Genomic DNA, 25488 nt, shown 5'->3' with positions numbered 1-25488 from the left:
CCCATATAGTTAAATTTCAGGGTCCATCTTAGAGGTAAGGGCGTAACTACCATAGGTGCAAGGGGTGCAACGGCTATAAGGCCCATCTTTACTGTTTAAGTAATAGTTTACACACACATTTAACCCCATCAGTTGCTAAATAGGGGGCACTTAATAACTTTTGCTGTGGGGCCTACTAATATTTAGTTACGCCCCTACTTAGAAGGCACTGTATTTGTTGCTCCTCTGGTATTTGCCCTGAAATCGGGAAATATATTAGCCTTATACCAGTTTATATGTAGCCCTGAATAAGTACCAAATATATTTATAGTGGTTAACATAGCCACCGGCCCCTTTGTAAACGATAAAATAGCCAATGCATTGAGTGATTGATCTTCCTGGCATAAATCTAATTTGATCTGGATGAATTATTGAAGTTATAACTTCATTTAATCTTGTTGCTATTACAGTATATTAGCTGGCATTTTAACATCTGTATTTAATAAGATATGGGTCTATTTGACTCCAGAGAGAGAGGGTCCTTATCTTTTTTGAGTACAGACATTCCTCACTTAACGACCAGGTTCCGTTCCTACGACCCGGTCGTTAAGTGAATTGGTTGTTAAACGAACCTATATAAAACCTGAGATGCTAGTCGTTAAACAGGCAGGGCAGGTTGTAACTGCGAGAGGGTAGGCGGGTAGGTCGTTAATCAGAGCAGACGGGGTCGTAAGTCCGAGGAGTCACAGCACGGACGCTAAACGAAGGCCCAGGTCGTAAGTCCGGGTGGTCGTTAAACAGGTAGGTCGTTAAGTGAGGAATGTCTGTATTATAATAATTATTGCTTCGGACATGGTGGGAGGAAGAGACCCCCATTCCAGCAATAAATTAAAAAGTTCCGTAAAAATACGGGATAAAAAAAATCTACGAATCTTTTATATACTTCTATAGGAATTCCATCTCTTCCTGGAGCCGTTGGGTTTGGAAGGTAGGAGACCACCTTCTCTACTTTCTTCATTTCTAAGTGGTGCTTCCAATGTTTGAGCATTCTCTTATGACAAAGAGGGTGTACAAATTTGGCTCAGATGTTCCTGGACTTTTTTCCCCAGAATAAGTCTTCTGTGATTGATACAAACTGGAATAGTAACCAGAAAACACCCAGATATATATTTACCTGAATAGTATACATTTCCCTGGGGATTTAAAATGCATGATATAAGGTTGCTGCTATGTCATCTTTTGTCATCCCCCCCCCCCCAGATAAAATTTGCCACTGTAGTGAAGCCAGATGCAGTCTGTGAGACTGAACTGGCTTCACTGTGTCTGGCAGTGACTTCCTATTGGAAGTTTGACCCGCCAGTCACCAAGGCAGTCCCATTGGGAGGTGTTCCCTCCCTCTGGGACGCCTTTCTGAAGGCTGCCAAGCAATTCCCCGATTGCGCATGCGCAGTACCTACATCGTTACTGCGCACACACCGGTCCCGGTGCCTGACATTTCAAAAATACAGGCGCCGGGACCATGATTCCCTTTTATGGACTCTCGCCGATGCAGCCCATGGAAGTTGGCTGCATGCGCAGTACAGATGTTTGCACTGCGCATGCACCAGTCCCAGCGCCTGTCATCATAGCACAGGCACCGGGGACTAGGAGGAGAGGCGGTGGTGACAGGGGGGTGTATGCCTCGCGGCAGCAATGGTCAGAGGTAGCCCCCCTCCCCCAAGAAGGTACTAGCCACCACTGTATTCAACGTCCTTTTTTTTTTACTATTTTTTATAATTTCATAAATTTTTTTGATAAATGTTCCCCTCATAACAGCTTTTATGGTATTGTGAAATATGCCCTTATAATGATAAGAATTATCATCGATTATAAACCCTTCCCATGCAATTGGCAACTCTTGATTTGTTTCAATAAGGGTTAACCAGTATCGGTTTAGTTTGCATGTCCCCGGTCCTTGGTCTTGAAGTCAACCTTGAGGAGTACAGGGGAGTGATCTGATAAACCTCTTGCAGGAGCTAATATGGGAGAAATCAGTATCATATCTATTCTTGATAAGTATTAAAAGTGGTTGAGTGACATGAATATGCTGTTATCAACTTGGAGAACACCGTGGGCTGTGCTTTGTCTTACTCATCATTCTTTCCTCTGGCCTCTTTCCATCTAACTAGGACTTTGCACATTACATTATTAAAGTCACCCATACAAACCACGGGAATATCTGGAGACAGAGATGTAAAAATAGCAACCTTATAAAGAATCTCATTATTGTATGGAGGAGGGATGTATGTCGCCATAATATATTTGAGCTTTTGTTTAATGATTGCCTTAAAAAAAAATACATCTTCCATATGAATCTATCATACTTGTCTCTGATACTGCACAGATTTTTTAATGAGAACTGCAAACCCCCTTTCTGCTCATGTGCAAACCCCGGTACCGAACAGCTTCAGCAATTTACACTCACTGGGCTGTTTGTTACGGGGAGGGAGGGCCTGGGGAAGATGGGGAGGAATGGGAATACCCAGCGGTTTATGGGTGCCTCCAGGAAAATGCTGGGCATTCTCATGGGAATGCAGGTAGGCCAATGCCTGCCGGGGGATGGGTGGCTGATGTCACAGGATGTCAGGACCCGCCCCCTCTTCGGCAGACACAGAAAGAAAAGAAAAATCAGTTCAGACAGACTTTTATTTCCAAAGGCAGGATAATGTATTTCTGATTTCTCCTGCTAGCGGAATCGTGTGAGGGGGTGTGTTAGGGAACACACCCACTCGCATAATACTGAGCGGATTCGGCGAATGGGGGGGGGGCATTCAGCAGGGCGGTTTCAGCACTTGGTAAGCAGCTAGTGTTGCCTGTCTGTCTCCCACTTCGTATAAACTGTAAGCTCCTTGGAGCAGGGCCTGCTTCCCTCCTGTTCTCACAGCCCTCTTGTCTTTCACATCAATTACAGCTCTCTAATTACTCACCTACCATCTATAGCGTCTTCTCTGCTCACTCACTTCTCTACATCTCAGCTGTATTGTGTTCTAAGTATTGTGCTGCTAATTGTTACTTTTGCTCTGTTTTAGATCTTCTGTTACTGTTATGTTTAGTTCTGTGTACCCTGTGTTCTAATGTGTGCTATATGTACGGCGCTGTGTACCACTTGTGCGCCTTATAAATAAAATGTAATAAAATAATACAGGTTGAGTATCCCGTATCCGTATATCCGTTATCCGAATTATTCCAAAAACAGGTTTTTTTTAATAGTTCGGAAAAAAATATTTCCCCCCTGACCCTTTTTTAATACTTACCTAGTCCCCCGCATCCACGGCAGGCCTTCAGCTTCATCTCCGGTGTCTCCAGAAGTCCCAGGAGTGCATTGGGTGAGTTCCCAGGTGCGCCGGTGACGTGACCGGCGCGCCTGGGAACTCGCGCAATGCACTTCTGGGACCGCTAGAGACGCCGGAGGAGATGAAGCTGAAGGCCTGCCATGGACGCAGGAGGACTCCATGGATGCCGAGGGACCATCGTATGTTAAAAAATATATATTGCAAAAAACGTAAAAATCCCTTATTCGGATGCTCGTGGTCCCGAGCATTTCGGATAAGGGATACTCCACCTGTATTTATAAAATTATATAAATAAAATAATAAAGTGCCATTGAGTCCCACAAAGTATGAAACCTCCATGTAAAATGAGGTTTTAAAGCAATCTAATATTCCTAAAACAAGTCCCATTAATTCTGCTTGAGAACTGAGGCCAAGAAATGTCAGGCACTCTTTAATTGGAAGCAGCATGCAATGTGCAAGTTTTAAGAATATTTTAATTTCTTGGCCTTTAAACAACTCTGTATGTCATAATTATTTCTCTTTAGGTAACCAGAAAGAGGTATATGTACCAATTATACTAATTTTTAATCAACGCTTAAATGGTTCAATGATTTACACTGCACCGATAACTGGATTCACCCAGTGATGCATATTCAATGCAGACTTTAAATCATATTCAAATTGCCCTACAAGTAAGAGTAAGGCAGTTTCCATAAGAGTACCTAAATTATTTTATGGAAATCGTTCCTACAGCAAATATATTTAAAGATGATGTGGAAAATGTATCTACTTTGAAATGTCCTTCTTCATTTGCCCTTTAACTGCTAATAGACCCAAGTAGTATTTTCTGTTACAGGAACTTTTTGTATTTCTATTCCATACAAGACATCCTTGGGTTAAAATTGTGGCATAAATATGTATGAAAGAGCCATTATGACAGTACGGAGAGCTCTAGAATAGACATATACTGAAAACATCTCAATGACAAGTAGTTTTAACAATGATATTGTACCATGCTTTTTATTTAAAACAGATAACCTCAGATTGTAGTGAAGAAAAGGTCATTCAGATTGGGAATTGATGTTGGACCTTGGAAAGATGTACTGATGTTTTAAAATAATGTGACAAGTTGTACTGGAATTAATTATGTATCAATTAAAGTCTCCTTCAATCCCCATTACATACAATAAGCTTTATATTTAGTAACTCAAACTGAACCCATGTGTGGGTAAATCATTTAGTGATTACTCAATGGTTTTAAATGTTATTTTCCATTACAGTTGAAAATGTACGCTAAACCTATTTATATCAATTTATCAGGGTGTACAATTGAGCTGTGTGTAAATAAAAGATGTTGGTGCTGACCACAGCAGAAGCTACTGTATTTCATCATTATCTGTGATCATCTGTATCTATGCCCCTATGCTGTCTGAAGAACTCTGGGTACATGCTAAACATAATACATACTGTATGTAATACCCTGCAAATGCAGGGGCGTATCACTAAAACTCCTTGCACACTGCCAAAATAACCTGGGTATCCACACAGGGTAGCACACAGGGTTGAACCTGGGAATGAGCCAGGTCAAAAGTGGCAGTGCAAACCAAGGGCCTTATTCTGGTCGGTGCGGCCGGATCCGATTATGCGGCCAGGACCGTGCGTGCGAAACCCCGCCTTCCATACGGATCGCCAACTCCGTCCGTACGCGGTAAGAAGCTGGCCGAACGGACCGCACGTGTATTTTACACGGAATACGCCTCCTCCATCTAAGGGAACCTCCCCCATCATTCGATGGTCGAAGACCATCGAATGCAGGACCGAGTGCTCCACCAGCTCCCGCAACCTCAGACCACACGGACATTTCTCCGTGCAAAAGCAGGGATCTGGGCGGGCAGCTGACATCCGGCGATGTCATATGTCCGCCCCCTACACGTGCGTCACGGCTGCATTACCATACGTACGCCCAGCGTTTGCATGGGAACGCCCATGAAACGCGGGGCGTATGCATATGGTAATGAGCCCAAATAGCCCTTCACGCCCCTCTCCACCCCCTGTTCGGAGTGTTCACATATCATGCGGGATTTGGCCGTACGCCCCGCTCGCACATGCGCAGAGACGCCTCTGCACATGCGCAGACACAAAACATCGGCGGGCCGAACACACGCGGATATATCCGCACCGACCAGAATAAGGGCCCAAGTCTGTCCCGGGTTTGATCAGTGTTCAATTTCCCAGGTCGCACCCGTAATTTTGGTATAACAGGGGTATTAGTTGCAGACCCTGATGCAAGGTAAACATGCGCAAATGAGGGTGATGCACTGCACAGAAGGTCCATTCACACCCATGGCCCTGTGTGTAATTTTAATATTTTCCCTGTGCTTGTGTATTTTTCTCTGGGTTCTCCGGTTTCCTCCCACAATCAAAAAATATACTGGTAGGTTAATTGGTTAAAAAACAATAACCTTAGAATTAATGTGTGTGTGTATATGTATACCTGTGGTAGGGATTATAGACTGTAAGCTCGACTGGGGTACAGACTGATTTGAAAGGTCAAATATTCTCTGTAAAGCGCTGCGGAATATGTTGTGTGCGCTATATAAATAACGGGTAATAAAAATGGTAATAAAAATGCTGCAAAATGAGCAGCAGGGTGGCTGCACGCAGATGCAAGGTGCCGAGTCATCTTTAATGGTGGAATTGAATGTGGCACCAATCAAAGGGAGTGCACAGAAATTGACTAAATGCTAAGGAAGCATGGAGAGAGCGGAGTCGTAGAGACAAACTAGAAATTCTATTAAAACAGTATAGTACAAAGAAGTAATGAGATATCCTAAAGGCAAGGGTCTGAGTCAGAGACCAAAACACCAAAGTCACAGAGAGAGAGACCTTTAGTTCACCAGCATTGATCTGAAACTGAAAGGTCCTATCTATCAATAGAGTTTGAATATATTCAGATTAGAAGCTATCTAATTGGTCAGAGAACTCAAAATGTTGCACCCACACTCATCCAACATGTATTTTATGGACATTATCTCTCATCCCATGATCTAGTAGCATCTTAGTGCAGCCAAGTAGCATCTTCACAGTCTTAGAGAGAGCTATTAATGTGAATTGTGACATTTCTACAACCACACAGACGCTATTGCAAATGTAATACCTAAAAACTTAAAGATTTCCATTATCCATTTAAAGGACCCAACTTAAAAGCAACCCCGGATATTAATGACATGTCCACCTTAGTAAACACTACAGTATATTATTGTCTAAAGGACATTTACCATTAACCTTCATTCATTTAGTTTAGAAATAATACATTTAATTGATCAGCTTATCTATTGAAGTATACTGAGAGTACATTCTATTGATTGACCTGAATATTAAATCCACTTATATTATTGGTGTGACAGAGCCTACATACAGTTTATAGTTATCTTGTTGCAAATGAAGTAGATCTGTAGGATACTTTGTGAAACACATCAAATATTTATGTAAGTACAGTATGTATTATATTTAGCTGAAGTTATTAACGTTATAACTACATGCCTAGTGTTTTCTAGATTCATATAGCCCAGAATCCATGGATTCCACAAGACCTCTGAAAGTGTCCTGGGGTATTTATCCCCAAGAAATGAGCAGTGTATCCTTTAAGAGCTGCAAATTGCAAGCGGGGCCTCCAAAGCTTGGACCTGTTCTTCCAGCTCATCCTAAAGATGCTAGATCACATTGTTATGTGGAAGCCAAGTCATAGCTTGAACTAGAGAAGAAAAACAATAAGTGTATCGGTGCTGGAATCCTATTAAACCACAGGTAAGTCTCTTCTTCTCAGTCCCTTTTTGAGTGTAGCATTGTATTCTCATAAGGGGTCAAAAATAAGAGAAAGGCCAAGAATGACTGGTATGTCCGCAATTAAATACAATAGAGGATTCCAGAAATCTAAAAACGTACCCTCATTCACACTGTGGGGAGGGTGAGCATTTGCATCAAGGTATCTTTAATCACATTAGAGGTTACCCCTTGTGTATGGTGATCTGTTTCTCCTTTGTCACCACTTCTAAATGAATTGCTGGCTTGTACCGTATTCACATAAATATGAATCTTGCACGTAAAGGTATCTTTATGGTAATCCCATAGGGTATTTAATAAATAGGACAATGTGTAAACAACCTGTGGTATGAAAAAATAGTGGTACCTAGAAAAGTAGTATATGGTCATTAACCGCTGGTTAGGAGTCCAAGGATCGATGCAAACATAGGTAGAAAACAGAGCAGTCCCTCTTCACCAAGCATTTTGATAGCTTGGGCCATCTTATTCAATGCCTTGAAAAAAATAGCCCAAGCAACCAATTAGATATTATCCGATTGGTTGCTATAGGAAACATCCCATCTTCGATAGAACTCCCGTCTTAGTAAATGAACCCCTAGATCTTTGTACAGCACTAGGATCTCTAATCTCCGAACTCGAGACCACATACAGTACACACACACACACACACACACACACACACACACACACACAAATAATGGAGGAAAACCCATGATTTCCTCTGCCAGGCCTTTCTCTTCTCATCTCATCTTCCTCAGCACTGTGAACATCTGATTTACCTTGGGAAGAGCCCTCGTCCATATTCAGTGTGGGTGTATGCACTGGCCTATGGACACATATACATAATGAACACAGCTGGGACAGAACCCAGAAGTTGTAGTAGTTTTTGCTTATTGAAGCAGATATGCTAGTGTGAGTAAAATGTTAAATACACCTCTCTACTCATGATCACTTATGAGCCTGTTACAAGAGCAGAAACCCTAGTTTTCTAACATTTTACCTTGTATGTAACAAACATAATCATTATTAGGTGCTCTGTGTGATCATACAGTATCCAATAACTGCAACAAATTCAAGTGTTCTATGCTGCAGGAGTAAAGATGGGTACACACCTTTCTGATGGTGTGATCAAGCAAAGCTGCAATATGATGTAACAATACATTGCACCAACATACAAACTATATGATCCACTGTACATTGGCGTGAAGAAAAAAAAGTATAGGGAAACCCTTATTCTGTCCTATAATCTAAAAAAAAAAAAGAGGAAAATGTATTCTTATCTGTCATATTGTCACTGTAATCTATGGAATGATGCATTCAACAACTGCGGTGGTGAAATTCCATCAAGAACGTAGTCGTATATTTAAAGCCTTCATTATCCTCCAAATCTTGACAATGGAGTTTGGTCTTGTCCAATAAGTTCAATGCGGAATCTCATTTATCCAGGACAAATGGTTTACATTTAATGTAATGAAGCAAATGACAAATTTATTAAGCGGACAAAAGAGTGACTGCCATAATAATGATGTACATTCTAAAGTTCACTGTGTTCATGAGGCTATTTGGTGGTTTAATTAAAACCATTAATAGGTCTTGAAGGATAAATATCCTTTTGACAGTCACAAATACATGACCTGGGAAGACTTTCACCAAGATCACTGGGGATCTACAGGATGTTCTATGAATTACAAAAAGGGACACAGTGCAAATGAGAGTTGGAGCCAAAATAATGTATGTTTTATACTAGCATTAACCGTGACAAAATGTGACAGCCAAGAAGCCTGCGGAAGTGGCCCTAGACTGCACAAGCTAATTACATGTATTGAGAGGTGCTGCCTTGCTGAGACTTGTAGTGACGCACACACAAAGTCAAAGAATGCAGGTGCATTAATCATTCAATACTACTTATATTTCAATGTATACATCATGCCATTTTATTGGCAATGTTAGCATAATCTTGGCCAAAATTACCATCTTATCCACCACATCCCGGTAACTTCATATAGTGTCCCTGACATTCTAGTGGTTTAAATCTAGTGCTTGGTGATCGGGGCAATTGGCCCCCCTCAGGCTACCTATGAGTCAGCAGATGCACCAGCTTCTCAGGGATTTTGTGTTTACTACTGTACCTCCCAAAGCAGCTGCAGTGGGCAAAAACTCAAAGATTTCACTGAACCTTCTTTTTTTGGGGGGGGGGGGGGGGGGGTGGTGAAGTGTATCTTTTATTGGGTGATCTAATTAAATTGTCCAAAGAAAATATTGCCAAAATATCAGGAAAAAAAGCTTTTTTTTATCGGGAGTAATTGGATACCCCTCAATGTGTCATAAAGTGTTACATTACATTAAGTGCCTGAAATGAAAAGCTTGGTTGCATTATAATAGGCCATAGGCACAACACTAATTTTTTATATTAGTAAGGTGAAACATAAAGCAGATGAATAAGCAATATGTCTGTGCCACAGGTCAGATCACACCATCAATGTTAGAGGTGTGATCAGATTGACACAGGGCGCCACTCACGTTTTGTAAGAGCACATACTGCTTCTGCTTGCGCACTTTTGCATTACCTTAACTGACAACTACATGGCTTTAGAAAAACAAGTAAGTAATCACCTGATCTTCAGCCTCGCTCAGCACTGATGCAGAAGCACCCCAGGCCTAGTGGCAATTCTACAACTGGTCTATGGCCTGGAACAGTGGTAGCCAACCCTAGCCCTCGAGAGCTACCAACAGTTCACATTTTCCAGACAACCTAGCTGCTGCACTCATTAATCACTGACACATTTTAAAAGATACACAGATGGAGCTAATTAGCTCACTTGTGATTCTGTGAGGAGACCTGCAAAACATGCACTGTTGGTAGCTCTCGAGGACTAGGGTTGGCTACCCAGGCCTGGAACTACCCCAACCTAACCCTCTACCATGAACAGATAGAGGATGATTACATTATGTATAGACTTTGGAGGATTTCTCACTAGACAAGTGAAGCACATGCCTAGGGTGGCCCCTTTTGTGGTGGTGGCACAGCAGTTAGAAGCCCCCCCCCCACCGTCAGCAGCTGGTGGTCAGATGCCTGCTATGGTTCCTGCTAGCAACAAAGTGTCAGGTGCCCACTGCAATTGACAAGTGATGCTCATGGCTAGTTCCAGCTCCCTAAAAAGTAATATTTGGTGATTTAGGGCCAGATGTATCAAGCTTCAAAAAGTGATAAAATGTAGAGTGATAAACAGCCAGCCAATCATCTCCTACCTGCCATGTTACAGTCTGTGTTTGAAAAATGTCAGGTAGGAGCTGATTGGCTGGTTGTTTATCACTCTTCACTTTATCACTTTGTGAAGCTTGATACATCTGGCCCTTAATTTTTACTGTGATTGTCAATTTTGCACATCTGAGACAGCAATCGGTGTGTGTAAATGGGAATGAGGCTTCTGAGTCATGACATCACAATATCATCTACCCAAAAAGAGACATGAAAGAGGATCTTAGTGTGCCAATTTGTCTAGTTTACGCCCAGCCCCCACATCTCAAAGAAAAGACAGAAGAACAGCAGAGGATAGGTAGAAGGGAAGGAGCATGTAAGTATAAAAAGGAGGGGCACAAAATGAAAACAATACAGTATATAAGAGAAAATGAATGTGTGTATGTAGGGGTGTGTGTGCTCCAAATCATTATATATTAGGGATAAATCTGCCACTGGTAAGGGCAGGAGACTAGCAATCATGGTAGATGGACCTGGGGGAGAGAGGCTGATGCTGCCATAAGAGCTCTTGTCTAAGTATGGTGGGAGGGTGAGAGAGGATGTGGCTTTAACTCTCAGGTAGGCTTCAAGGAGATCAAAGGATTGTGTAGGGCAGTAGTTCCCAACCCTGGTCCTTAAGTACCCCCAACAGTGCATGTTTTCCAGGTCACCCGGCAGGTGCACTTGAAAAGATACACAGGTGGAGCTAATTATAGCACTTGTGATTCTGTGGGTATATAAACATATGTACACATTGGTGGGCAGTGGGCATATTAAAATATATATGTTGTGGGCAGTGGAAATATAAAAATATACACATTAGTGGGCTGCGGACTTTGAATTCATTAGTTTTAGTATCTTCATTTCTGAGTCGAGAGACTCTCCAGTCCAGTCATGGAAGGGCCGGGGTGGGCCGGGGTGGCTGGCAGCTCCTCTCTCTCTGTCTCTCTCCAGACAGCAGCATGCAGCAAGGTTTGTGACTGCTGCGCTGCTCCTCATTGTCACACGCGGCGTGACGTCATTATGTCAGGTCGCGCTGTGTGGGCCTCCGGTGTGGAGGCTGAGGGGAGAATTTATGAAGCTTGGAGAAGTGTTATCTATCCCCATAAAGAACGTTATGAGCAAGGTGATAATGGTTCAGCCAATCAGCTCTTACCTGCCAATTTACATATTTTAGCTGATTGACTGAACCATTATCACCTTGCTCATAACATTCTTTATGGGGATAGATAACACTTCTCAAAGCTTCATAAATTTACCCCTCAGAGTCTTGGCAGCCGGCTTCTCGGTGCAGGATGTGACGGCGCAGTGCACCATCACAATGTGCCGCAGTCCGAAATGAACTCTGAGCCGGGCGGGCTCACTGCCGGGCCCGGCTGCAGCCTGCATGTGAAAGGCAGGATGGTGTACATGAAAAGTGAAGGGTCGGGGGATGCTGCTGGGGATAGAGTTGTCCGGGCCCTACGAGCAGCGGGGCCCATGACTCCAGTACCCCCAGACCCCACTGCCGACGGCCCTGGTTCAGAGTGTCCTGTGCACATGGTCCCCTGGGTCAGTGCTGGTTCCAGTCACAGGCAACATGCACACTTGGCGGCTTTGAGCTGAAAGCCGCTCAAACTTGCTGTTTTGAGCGGCTTTCAGCTCAAAGTCGCCCAGTGTGTATGGGCCTTTAGGGGATTTATTCATCTTTAAGCTAATATTTTCCAATAGTAATGCACGTTAGCCCACAGGTTCTTGGTTAAGTGATCAAGGACATGGAATAACGCATTCATGGAGGCTGCGATAAGGGTCCAAAGCCCTATTTACCATAAAAATGTGCTTGTTTAATTTAATATGTTCCTAACAATATATCTTTAAAAAACATTAACAATTAAAATAGTTAATAGGGAAAAAATAACTTATTTGTTAACAGATATATATGGAAATATTCTCTGCTTAAACTATGTCTTTATCCAGGACAGTGATGGCTCTTGAAAAGTATGAATGCTTATATATGAAGCCATTGACTGATTGACAACATTGTATATACAGTTTCCCTACTATAAGTAGACAGAGAACGTATTTCAACCTTTGCTGAACTGACTTTTATTTTGAAAGAAAAAAAAAGTGTTTGCCAGTAGGAAATTCATTTCCTTAGGGTCAAAATGTGCAATCTCAGTGATATGTTGTTGAGAGAATTCTAATGGCAGTCAAACAAACACCCAGGATCCAAGTCGAATACCAACTATTTTCAGAACCCATGCTCTCATTGACACAACATTATTTACAGTACACTTTTGGAATGGAATAGTTAGGATGGTGAGTGACAGAGTATGGACACTGAAAGTTTTATAATGAACTGTATAGTAGTAAAAGAGATTAATTACAGTATGTGTGACGTGTTAATATTATCTATGCTCAAAAAAGTTTCAAAGTATATTTTTATATAATCTATCTAACCCTATGCTGTTTTTTTAAACTTGAATATGAATCTTATAATATGAAACTTGAATATGAATCTGCTTCTCTTCTCCATTTTACAGGTTGAGTATCATTTATCCAAATTATTTTGAACACCATACATTCCAGAAAGTAGAGAAAACTGGCACTACTGAGGACATGATATGTAACTGGCACTAAATATGTTCAAGAAAATGATTGCTTGGCATTTAAATTCATTATCTGAGATAGTAGTTTTATGCACAAATAAAATATTTCTGCGTGTATTACATTTGTTTGATGAACATAAATGCATGATACCTCAAGTTACATCATTGAAATATAAAAATATTCTGAAATAAGGAATAATCTGTTATCCAAAATAGATTACCACCAGTGCTGCTACCAGACCACTGTGCAGCTCTGTTCCCCTCCTGACACCTAAAATAGCGCCCGCTCAGCTACTTAGAGCTTCCGCAGCTCAGCCTCACTGCAGGACCTGCGCACGCAGCTTCAGTTGGAGGCCTGACATTGACACCACATCCTGTCGGGCCCAGGAGATCCGTGCAGCTGCAGCAGAATGAACGCATGCGGATGTCACAACAAACCAGAGAACCAGCCGCCAGCACCACATTCTTACTTGCAAAACTGCGGCTGGGGACTAAGAGCTGGGGCATACAAAGGTAGCAGGAAGAAAGGCCTCTATACACAGTCCCTGATACGTCCTTCCTTGTCTCTGCAGACAGGTCACCCAGGAGACCCAGACCAGTCTTCTATAATAAGTTAGGTCTAAAATTTTAGGAAAAAATAAATAAAACCTACTCAGGTGTCCCATGTGAAAATGACTATCCCTTTTTCTCCATTCATAATTGACTAAATTGATAAATGAGTTATCATTTTAAAGATTAAGTTTCTCCGCTGAATGCTTCAGCATCTCCCCATGTGTAGGCCCCTTAAGATGATCAGTTTTGCTCAGCTACTCAAAATGGCTACAAATTAACCAGTTCTTCTTTCATCTACTACAAACCACCAACCTCACTATAAAATGAATCGTATTTTATTCACATTCTAAATTTTATTCTTCATCTGTTTTAATCTCATCTATATCTGAATGTACTTTGTATGTTTTAATACGTTTAGTAGTCATAAATTCAGATGTATAGTCAAATAAAAGGAGAGCTCTGGCGTCGGGGTGTATTCCGATGTAATAAGAATGATAAGCAGTAAAAAAAAAATCGATTTTAATGAAAGATCTAAAATAAATTATATCAAAGACTAATAATTATAGATGGTTTGTGTTAGAAATCATAAAAACATTGTCGAAACATGGCTATGTATTAGAAAACTTGATCATAGTACTAAAATATTAAGCTAAATTCTATCTTTTCACCATGAATACCTTTTGAAAACCTTTGTGAAAACAACAGATTTACTTTTCTGGTGCACACTTAATTGATAAATAATTAAAATGTAACTATTAATATGATACACTTAAAAAAAACAAAAATTATATTTTATAACTGTCTCTATCTCCCTTGTTCAATCCTGCCTTATAACCTCGGCTGCATTGAAGGCCTTATTAAAGTACTATTATGTTGTTTATCTCTCTCTTCATATTTATATTTTTAGGTTTCATATTTGTTGCTTATCTCTCTCTTTCTATTCTTATTTTTAGGTATCTTTTAGTAATACATACTTATAGGGTTTTAGCCAATAACAAATTTGTGGTCTGTTATAAATTTGCGGCTATGTATACATTTTTCATATATGTATAGACTGTATATAATGTTTACATATATTTTTGGTATTGATGTATTGTTTTAAAGTGTATGCATATTCATTTATGTTCTTGAGTATCTGATTAGAATTACACACCAGCTATATGCTAATATGCTGCTGATAGCATCTAGTAACAGCTATACCTAACGATTCTGATTCAGACATGTGCTACCTCCCTGCTCCCTTTTAGAATTTAATAATTACTGCCGGAGCAGTAGGCGGCGCTAAAAGCACTTAAGAATGAAAACACAAAATCGGCCCAGCAGGCCATCGGCCCTTCTGGCATTTGCCAGAGTAGCCACATTATATATATATATATATATATATATATATATATATATATATGAGAGAGAGAGAGAGAGAGAGAATGCAAGAGAGAGAGAAAGAGAGATATATATAGTTAAGTTATTGCTCACTATTTTATATTATTAATATAAATGTTTAGTGAGTAGATGACTGGCGATACTATATTTCCCTGTGATTCCTTATCTGTAATATAATGTACATGCAACAGTAGTAGGGGAAGTAAACAGTGATAATAAATGTTTTTTTGTTTTTTATGTTTTTCACATATCAAAAAATTTATAAAACATGTCAGTACCAGGAGGAAAAATCTTAGGCTGTCAGTCTCCCAACCCAGTCCTAAAACAGTGTTATATTGTGTCACATTAGACCTTTGACTGATAAATTGTTATTCCTGGTACCTTCAAATAAACAAGAGCTAAGCCATTAATGCTGCTTTCAGACGGCATAACTGGCTTTGACCCTGTATTTGAAAACTTTTCCAAAAACGGGTCTGCCAGGTAAAACCCCTTTCACACCGCATCTCTTAAACGGTATATTACCGTTTAAGTGCCCTTTTTTTTTAACCTGGCAGACCCGTTTTTGAAAAGTTTTCAAATACAGGGTCAAAGCCACTGCATATACCTGCTTCCCGGGCCGGGGGGGTGCTCGTGCTGACGGGTGTGAGGTAGCGTGGACGCCGCTGCCTATGAGAGGTAGGGCGGACGCTGCTGGAGGGACGGCACAACTTACCCATGCTGAGTGAGTTGGGTGTGCGGATGCGCTGAGTACTGTCGGGTGTGAGGTAGCGTGGACGCCGCTGCTTATGGGAGGTAGGGCGGACGCTGCTGGAGGGACGGCACAACTCACCCTGCTAGCTCCAGGTCCTCTATACTGGCACGTCTCCTGCACCCACCTCGCCCGGCAGCCGGCTCTCCTTTCCTGCTGCACACACAGCCGCCAGAGTGAGTATCTCGGTACTTCTTTACTTTCACGGCGCCACTAGATAGGACAGATAGGATACTAGATAGGATACGATTTGGTATGCGATTAGACATAAGATATCGCATAAGATATAGGATAAGATTTACTATCCATTTCATTACCCCACTATCCACTAGGGAGTGGAGTTGATTTTATATAGCGTGGCGAGCGCAGCGAGCCCCGCGAGGGGACACGGATGTTGTTTCAAAGCAAGTCCCCAATATTGCATGCCATTTGCATGCAATTCCATAAAATACATTCCGTGTCCCCTTGCGGGGCTCGCTGCGCTCGCCACGCTTCGGGCTCGGTGGCTCGCTGCGCTCGCCACGCTATATAAAATCAACTCCACGCCCTAGTGGATAGTGGGGTAATGAAATGGATAGTAAATCTTATCCTATATCTTATGCGATATCTTATGTCAAATCGCATACCAAATCGTATCCTATCTAGTATCCTATCTGTCCTATCTAGTGGCGCCGTGAAAGTAAAGAAGTACCAGTATCTCTCCCTGCAGCCCTATCTCGCTGCCTGTCCTTATCACTTTACCGCTTTACTGACTTAGCGCTGTGCTGGGGGCAGGGGGTACATTCCCTTCCAGCGCTGCCCAAGTTGGGGGGGAAGCCAATAGTGGTCCACTCATTATATATGCACAGAGCAGACCACTATTGGGCTGGGTCCTAAATACCGTTTTAGACCCGATTTTGGTTCCAAAATACCGGGTCTGAAATGGGTAGGACCCTCCATTTTAACCGTTTTGCTAAAAACGTATTATTTAAAACGGTAAAGTGATTCTGAACCTTTCAGACTGCACAGATTACCGTTTCAAGATGGTTAAAAATCGGCAAAATACAGTTTTTTAAGTGCGGTCTGAAAGGGGCACTAGATGTTTCATTTCATGTATTCATTTATAACAGTTTTTTTGGCAGACCATCCGTTATGTGTTCTATACAAGCACTGCTCAATTACCAAAATGATCTGATACACAGCTGAGATAATGATGTATCAATTCAAGTATTCATTTGTAACTATTATAGAAGAATTGGTAGCAAATAGACTCCTTCCTTCTATATCAATACTGCTCAATTACTACAATCATACCCCTTACACACTGACAAATATTTCCCGGGATATTGCACATCAACGTGAATCAACCCGGGATTTTGCTCAGTATGAAAGGGTCCTGAAAGAATATCCCGAGTCAAGCATCCTGGCATTTCATCCCTGGTTGTGATCAGGGTTGAACCTGGGATCGATTCGGAATGTAGTGCCCTACCCGGGATTCTGTACACAGGATTTTAAAAATACCTCCGATGGGAGTTTTCTTGGGCTCAGAAAAGATGATGTCATCATCCAGAGCCCTGGAAAACAGACGAGCCAGGCAGCATGGCAAAGTGGACAGATCAGAGAGTTGCTCAGCATAAAGGGGGGGAGGAAATAAAGAGACAGATAACCGGCACAGTGAACGATGGTATTGTTGAAAGGGTTGTCACTACTATTGTTCTGCAAGGTTTTCCTATTGTGACCTCATCATGTTGAGCAAGAAAAATGTCCATTTCTAATGACACACACACACATATATATATATATATATATATATATATATATATATATATATATATATATATATATATATATGTATTTGCAGGGATTTCCCAGGATCAGTAGTGTAAATGGTGCTGTACCGAGTCAATACCCGGTCTCAGTGCAGTGTGAAAGGGGACATTCCCGGGTTGTGTCCTGGAACACATTCACGGGTGTGACCCAGCTCTGTCAGTGTGAAAGGGGTATCACTAATAACACAGTGAGTCTCTGATAGAGACATAAAGGGGCTTGTTTACTAAGATGGGAGTTCTATTGAAGATAGGTTGTTGCCCATAGCAACAAATCAGGATCTACTTCTTATTTATTTAGCACCTTCTAGAAGATAGTAGATAGAATCTGATTGGATGCTCATAGCAACATCCCATCTTGAATAGAACTCCCATCTTAGAAAAAAAGGTACTTATTTCCTAGCACGGCGCCCACGATCTAGATTGTATGTGTCGGGGCGATATCACAAGCATTGCATGCATCTTATGTGTTTGTGCGGCATAAGATGCATGCGATGCAATCGACGCGATCGACGAGATTTTTACATTGGAATCAATGTGAAATGGTCCCTGAGACCCAATTTTACATTTATTCCAATGTAAAAAGCCCCCAAAACCCCAATTTTAATTGCTAACCCCCCACATGGGTGAAATGTCCCCCCATTGTTAACGGCACCCCACTATTGACGCCAACCTGAAGCGTGGTGAGCGCAGCGAGTCCGCGAGGGGCGGCGGTACGCGTCCTCCAACCTTTTCATACCCCCACTATCCACATCAGCGTGGAGTTGATTTTATTTAGTGTGGCGAGCGCAGCGAGCCACTGAGCCCGAAGCGCGGCGAGCCCCGCGAGGGGACGCGGAATACATGTGAAGTAGTCTGCGTCCGCTCGCCACGCTTCGGAATCGGTGGCTCGCTGCACTCGCCACACTATATAAAATTAACTCCACACTGACGTGGATAGTGGGGGTATGAAAAGTTCGGAGGACGCGTACCGCCGCCCGTCGCGGGCTCGCTGCGCTCACCACTCTTCGGGTTGGTGTTGATAGTGCCGGTGGCGTTAACAATGGTTATTGGGGGTTTTATTACAATTTTTATGTTATTGCATCTTATGGATCTCATGGATCTTATGCATCTTATGGATGAGATCCATAAGATGCGATATTGTACATACAATTAAAAATCTTTTCAATTGTATAGATTGTATGCCTTAATTAAGGCATACAATCTTATGCGATGGGTGCCGTTCTAGGAAATAAATACCGAAAATAAATAACATAATGTGAGATTATCACAATGTATCACTGCAATTAAATTATAAAATGTAACAATATGTGTATATATATATATATATATATATATATCACCGACAGAAGCCGACAATATTGCTAATGAACAGTATATACTGAATCAAGTGTTTGCTGCATTCGCCAAGCAATGTTGTAGGGAACATCGGAGCCAAACATATGTATCAAAGATTGTACAATGGCTGTATAGTGGGCAAAATTTACAAAATGTACAGCCAATCCCCAATAGGACCGGAATTGGCCATAATCGGCCAAAAATACAGCCTGAAAACTCAAAAAATTACTAAGCAGACAAGTTTTCAGGACTCATATTGCCAGATGGTCAATTCATTTGTACTTGGCTGCTGAGTGTACGGTAGCCAAATACAGACGATGCTTCGCTGTGTAAAAAAATAGAAAATTTACAAAACAGCGTGGGGTCCCCCCAAAAATTCTAAATTGCCCCTGAGCGGGTGCTGGTTCCAGAATTAAAGGGAACAAAATGCTTAGGGCCCCCCTGTATTACAGCAACCAGAACAGTGCTCTTGGGCAAGTCCTGGTTACAAAAATATGGGGGGGGGAAGAATAAGCTCCCCCCTCCCATATTTGTATAACCAGAACAAGGCTTGAAAAGTCAGCAGTGCAATGCCACAGCCGGGGGAAACTTTTTACACAATTTCCCCAAGCCTAAGCATTACATCCCTGGCTGGTCAGCCCTGGCAGGTCTTTGGAGAAGTGGGGACCCCACCATGAAGGCCCCCCCCCCAGGCCACTCCCAGCCAGGGCTGAAGCCCTGTGCTGTCCCCGACACCCCGGGATAGTGGGTGCTGGGCTGATATTAAAAGTGTAAAAAATAGAAATAAATACTGGATTTTGTGGTAGAACAAAAATTTCCAGAAAGCCTCCCCCGCATGCAACCACAGGTCCCAGCATATGTGGCATTAATGGACCAGCTCAGACTTGTAGTCCATAACAGAACCAATATCTAAATAAATGCACAAAGTATAATTTTATTATACTGCAAAGTCATATGGGGTCAACCACAAAGGTGACCCTAATTGACTTTGCGGTCAGCCTGAATTGCTGGTGCCGACCATAGAAGCCTTTGTTAAGACTTTAACAGATGTGTCTATGGTGAGCACCGGCCATAGGCGCAAATGTTAAATGCTTATGCCATCTATGGAGAAGCAGCTCCTCAGTCCACTGATATTGGGTTTTTGCGGTTTTATTTTTTAACCCCGTGGATGCCTACTTTGGAATGAAGAGGACACAATATACACTGGAGCTGGTAAGCATAATTTAGTTTAACAGGTTCTATTGGATTTGTACTGGACTAGTGGACTGAACCGACAGTTTCCCCTCCCCCCCCTCTTTGAATATTGGACTGTGCTGGAGCCCCACCTCTGTAACTGCCACTGGCAGGGAAGTTCAGGTACAGAGCATTTTGTACCTAATGGAATGGGTCATGTTGGAGGGTATGATGATGCTCATTACATATTATATAACAAACCGTAATGCCCATTACATACTATATAACAAACCATAATGCCCATTACATATTATACAACAAACTGTAATGCCCATTACACATCTGACACATAAGTGCCACTTACCTACATGCAAATTGCTATGAACTCCAAGGGGCTTCATGCTCAATGCCAAGGGGGACTGAACTAGCTTGTTGCGAAGGGGGATGAAATAGCTCATTGCCAAGGGGGACTAAAATTGCTTGTTGCCAAGGGAGGCCAAAATTGCTCATTGCCAAGGGGGACTAAAATTGCTCGTTGCCAAGGGGGACTAAAATTGCTCATTGTCAAGGGAGACTAAAATTGCTTGTTGTCAAGGGGGACCTCCCAGCCGCTCCCCGCCCACTACCTGCTCTGCCCGGCTGAGCTGCCCCTGTCCGCAGCTTTTTTCAATTAAGTCTCCCGCTGGACCGCTAGCCAATAGGCGCTTGCAGTCCAGCAGCCATCAATGCTGCTTCTGATTGTCTGCTGGACCGCAAGCGTCTATTGGCTAGCATTCCAGCAGGAGACTTAATAGTGGCGGACAGGGCAGCTGAGCTCAGCCATGCAGAGCAGGTAGTCGGCGGGGGAGGGAGCGGGCTGCACAGTTTCGATGCCCTTTGATGTCTTGCCGCCCGGAGCTCGTGCTCCACCCTCCCTATGCCCCTGGGCAGCATTGCAACTGCACAACCATGCGGTCTGCCCTCTTGTGGATTTCCGGTCTCCTGCGGAATCAGTGACTGCTAGCAGGAAGCTGCTCCATGGCCTTGAGCAAGGAAGGTAATTTAGCAGCACAGAAGCTTTCACAGGAGTGTAAGGGCAATGTAGGGGTCATGGAAGTTGGAAGGAGGAGGGGAAGGTGCAATGATGAAGTGAAATAATTTTTATTCACAGCAGCTGTGTGTGGGGGGGGGGTAATGAGGGGGAGGAGGAATGATGTGCAGGAATGAGGAGGGTCGATGTACCGGTTTCATATATGGGGCACCAATTATTTTTCTAAAATGCCAATTACGTCACTGCCACTGACTATAATCATCTTGAAATGTCTACTAGCTATACTACAATCAGACCCATTGATCAAAGAAAAGTTCCATAATCAATATTTACTACTGAAGCCCAACAAATTTAATTGCATCTCCCAGGCCTTGATTTTGGTACAACTGAAGATAAACCACAGTAACAGAATGAAAGAGCTAATCTAAAGGGGCCCATACATCAGTGATTGTTGCAATATCATAATCTCCCCAAATCAAAGAAATTGGCAAATCAAGGATTGTAACATACAGAATTACCCCGACAGAACACTGATGTTGTTTTCAATTTCCGGATGATCCAGAACAAGGAAATATGGGCAGAGGAATGGCCCGCATTGCAATCAATAGGTTGACAGTTATTTTTACCAACTGGTCTTCGTTTCCATGATTAACCCTTTATAGTGACACCTGTTTATATACTGTAGGAACCTAACACATTGGCAGAAATTACCTTTCCTAATGAAAATTGGAAGAGGCAATTGTACTTATACTGTTGTAAATAAGCAGAACTGAATATATGTAATTTATCAATACTCACAAATTCTTGACATCAGTTATTCCTCGGAACGCTTTTCTGGGGAGACCTTGTATTTGATTTTCACTCAAGTCCCTGAAAGCAAAACAATATGATACATTAATAATTGAAATATCTTTTAATTTCTAATTGTTGCATTATAACTTTGACTTTTAAATGCTATTATATTAATATTTACAATCAATTGCATGCAAAAGTATATATATATGGCTAAATACTCCTCACCTCTGAGGTGAAGTTCCACCAGTGACCACTAGAGGTCACTCGAGAGACCAACTTACTCTTTAACATGAAGTTAAAGCAAAACAATCTGTTTCAAACTTGCTGGATATGGAGAGAGAGGAAGCAGTCAAGGCAGATATTGAAGGTAGGAGCAGATAAGGACTAAGCCGTCATTTAACTGGTATTATATGAAATATGTTTAAATAAAGCAATAACTTAAAATGTTCAGCACAAAGAGGTTTTGACAGTTTTTATGAGGATCCAAAGCATCAGGCTATGGACAGGAAGATATGACTGTGACAAGGATAATAAGAAATATAAATTTGGCACCAGAAACCCAAAGTAATGCATAAACAGCCTCATGTATTCACAATAATTAATTGCTGATCATAATTATTGTATTAAGAGTACATCTAGTAAACATACCAAACACATTTTGTAGATTTAAATTGGGATTATGTGTGTATGCGCCCAAGAAAGAATCATGGCACATCTTTGGCACAACCCCAGGGAATCCAGACCTAACTGGCAGCCACCAGGTAGCCAAGACTGGAGGTGTAGCATGTGGATATGAGATAATCCCCAATCAGTATAGCAGAATTTCAATAAATATTTTATTGAGGAATCATAGACATACATTTAGTATCCTCCTCAGCCTATCTACCCTATCAAGCAACACATTAACAAATTCAGTGTTTGAGGAATTCTGTCTAGAAGAAAATAACGCATCAACATCGATCAAATGCTTCCTACATGACTGGAGCCTGTTCCTTGATTGTCTTTCACTGCTTTAGTGATGAGCAGCCATACATGCATTTAAGTTTAGGACACATGGATCTAAAGGAGTATATTCCTTTCCTTTCTTATACTTTTTAAAAATAATATTTGATCTACATTATGTGGACACTTCATGTTCCTTCTGCACTGCAAACCCCCTATATTGTGTTACCATTAAAGTCCAGTAATGCTATAGTGGAAAAAGTAGAAGAGACAGGTCCCCTGCAGTAGCACCAACAATCCACTGCATGCACAGGTTCTGTGAGCACAGACACATCAATGCCTATCGCAGACATTGCCTATAACGTGAAATTAATTGGTTCTTTGATGCCAAGAAGGGTGGTAGTAGAGAAGTATCTCTGCCCTATACTGTACATGAGCTGAAAAAAAAAGAGTCCTCTAATCGGAGAATACACTCCAGGTCTAATAGGGCAAGACACTTCATGCCCTGTGGTCTTATGAATCCAGCGATACCGATTACTATGTCATGTAGTGCTGCTGGTGACATAACAGAAGGTGCGGTTGCTAATCATACCTAAGTTGCCACTTTGCAGTGACCGTTGAGAGAATAAAAAAAGACAGATAAAAATAAAACGAATTAAAAACAATTCTAGAAACTAACTACAAATATAAATTAAATTACACAATATTTTTGGGAACCTTTAACCTACAAATAAATTAGCTCTTTCTCATTAAATGTAACTTCCATATAATTTGGAGGGGGCTAATAGAAAGTGGGTGGGGTAATAAGGAGCTGGGATCCAGCACAGTAGAGGAATCACAATTCAAATATTTTTCCGTTATTCACAACAAACAGAATGTCTGGTTCTCCATACAATCCTGCTTGTCAATGTGCTTTCACAATGGGTGCTTTAATCCACAAAATGTTTATAAAATGTCATGTGGAATTTACTAAAGTGATTTAAAAAAAAAAATGTGTCTCACTCAGTGGTATTATGTCATTGAAAACAGAAGACCAAACCCATCTATTTCAGATGACACATTGCTTGTAAATGTTATTAATATTACTTTCTTCTGAGACAATGTCCTCTGGCTCAAAAGACTTTGCCCATAAATCTCCAAGACTGTATATTGATTTCATAAATACCTCTAGTAACCTGACCAAATGACAGCTTTAATGCTATTACTGATGCAACAAAGACAAAAGTTCAGGGATATGCACTTTTTTTGATATCACTGAATTCTTGTCATAATTAAAATGGCTTTGTTTCTTTTACCTCCTGTGCTTTGTGTGCTGGAACGCTCATTGTAATTCATAATAAATCAATGACTCCCATGATAAAGTGCACTTTTCTTTTTTTTTTTGTAAGAAGAATTATTTCATTTAGAAATAAAATACATGTGTTTACATTTCAGAATGTATGCACTTACTCAGTTTCCCAAATGCAGTCCTTAAGGCACCCGAACAGTCCAAATTTTAAGTATATATATATATATCGCTTAGCTCAGATAGTCAAATCAAATTGACAGAGATACTAATTAAGTCACCTGTGTCCAAGCATTAAGATATGTTTGAGAACGTCTTGAGGACGAAACGCGTAGGGGCATGCCCTAGTGTCATCCATCTGTGAGAGTGTAACCGCTCCTTCTATCTGTGTGGGATACACAGAAATCATGCTGGTAGCACTATGGTTGTGTGAATCACTACTGTATAGACACATGACCCAACACTTGTTTGGCCTTGGAAACTTTGATGAAATAAAGCTTTTAACTTTTGATAAACGCACAATGGAGTGCTCCTGTCTTTTGTTAATATATATATATATATCAGGGTTGCCGACCCTCCCGGAATTTCCGGGAGTCTCCCGAAAATCGGGTACCCCCTCCCGGCCCCCCGGAAGGGTGGGCAACCCTCCCGGATTCAGGGGGGACCCCCGCCGACCCCCGGATCGCGGCATTAAAATGCCGCAATCCTCGGGTCTCAGAGGAGGGGGCGGAGCTAAAACGGCACAATCGCGTCATTTTAGCCCCGCCCCCTCCATGGAGATACGTGTATTAGATGCTTTACCAGCACGGGGCGGGGCTTAGCGATGTCACTCGTAAGCCCCGCCCCCTGAGCGGCTGCTGAAACTCTCCTCTCCGGGCTTCTCCCGGAGAGGAGAATCTTAAAGTCGGCAACCCTGATATATATATATATATATATACACACACACACACACACCATATACTTTATATATATATATATATATATATATATATATATATGTATGGAGAATATAAATGTAACAGAAAGTGCACTTCAGACATCGGGGAGGGTGATCAAACCTTATGTAGATAGAAAGTAGAGAAGTTGTTTTATTAACTGTGTTAGATTAAGGACAGGAGATGGTTAGTTGCAATGGGAAGCTTCTTCACTTTATCTCTCTCAATGGATTGATACATTTCTCCCCAAATAATGAAAGAAACAAATGCCTTATCAAATGTATCTGTTCCTTATTTTTTTTTAGTACTTCTCCACACCACTTTTATTACATCACGCACAATGTGCTCTAAAAAAACATACAATCCAATTGGTCACCGTAGATGTTCATTAGAGAGTGAACACGCGTAGATGAATTGCTAATCTTCGCAGCAATATATAGTAAGGAATATTAACCTTAGGTCTCAAAAGTTTTAGGAAATATAATTTGCAGGAAGCAAAATGAATAACATTGATTTCAAATATGGAGGAGATTGGGGACATTTATGTGAGTCATGTATTAAGAATGG

The 25488-nt window shown here is 41.6% G+C and overlaps 1 protein-coding gene across 1 annotated transcript in view; it reads right to left on the bottom strand.

Moving 5' to 3' along the window:
* Positions 1-25488, bottom strand: part of SLIT3 (slit guidance ligand 3) — a 627553-nt gene that overhangs the window by 215033 nt on the left and 387032 nt on the right. The window contains exon 5 of the mRNA XM_083181792.1: positions 21763-21834. Coding sequence (XP_083037918.1) covers positions 21763-21834 — 72 coding nt within the window. The remainder of the gene's footprint in view (positions 1-21762; positions 21835-25488) is intronic.

This window comes from Crinia signifera, chromosome 4, assembly GCF_055691185.1.
Source record: "Crinia signifera chromosome 4, ASM5569118v1, whole genome shotgun sequence".
In the NCBI taxonomy this organism is placed as follows: domain Eukaryota; kingdom Metazoa; phylum Chordata; class Amphibia; order Anura; family Myobatrachidae; genus Crinia; species Crinia signifera.
Note: the sequence above shows the minus strand (reverse complement) of the source record. Positions and strands in the feature narration are given on the sequence as shown.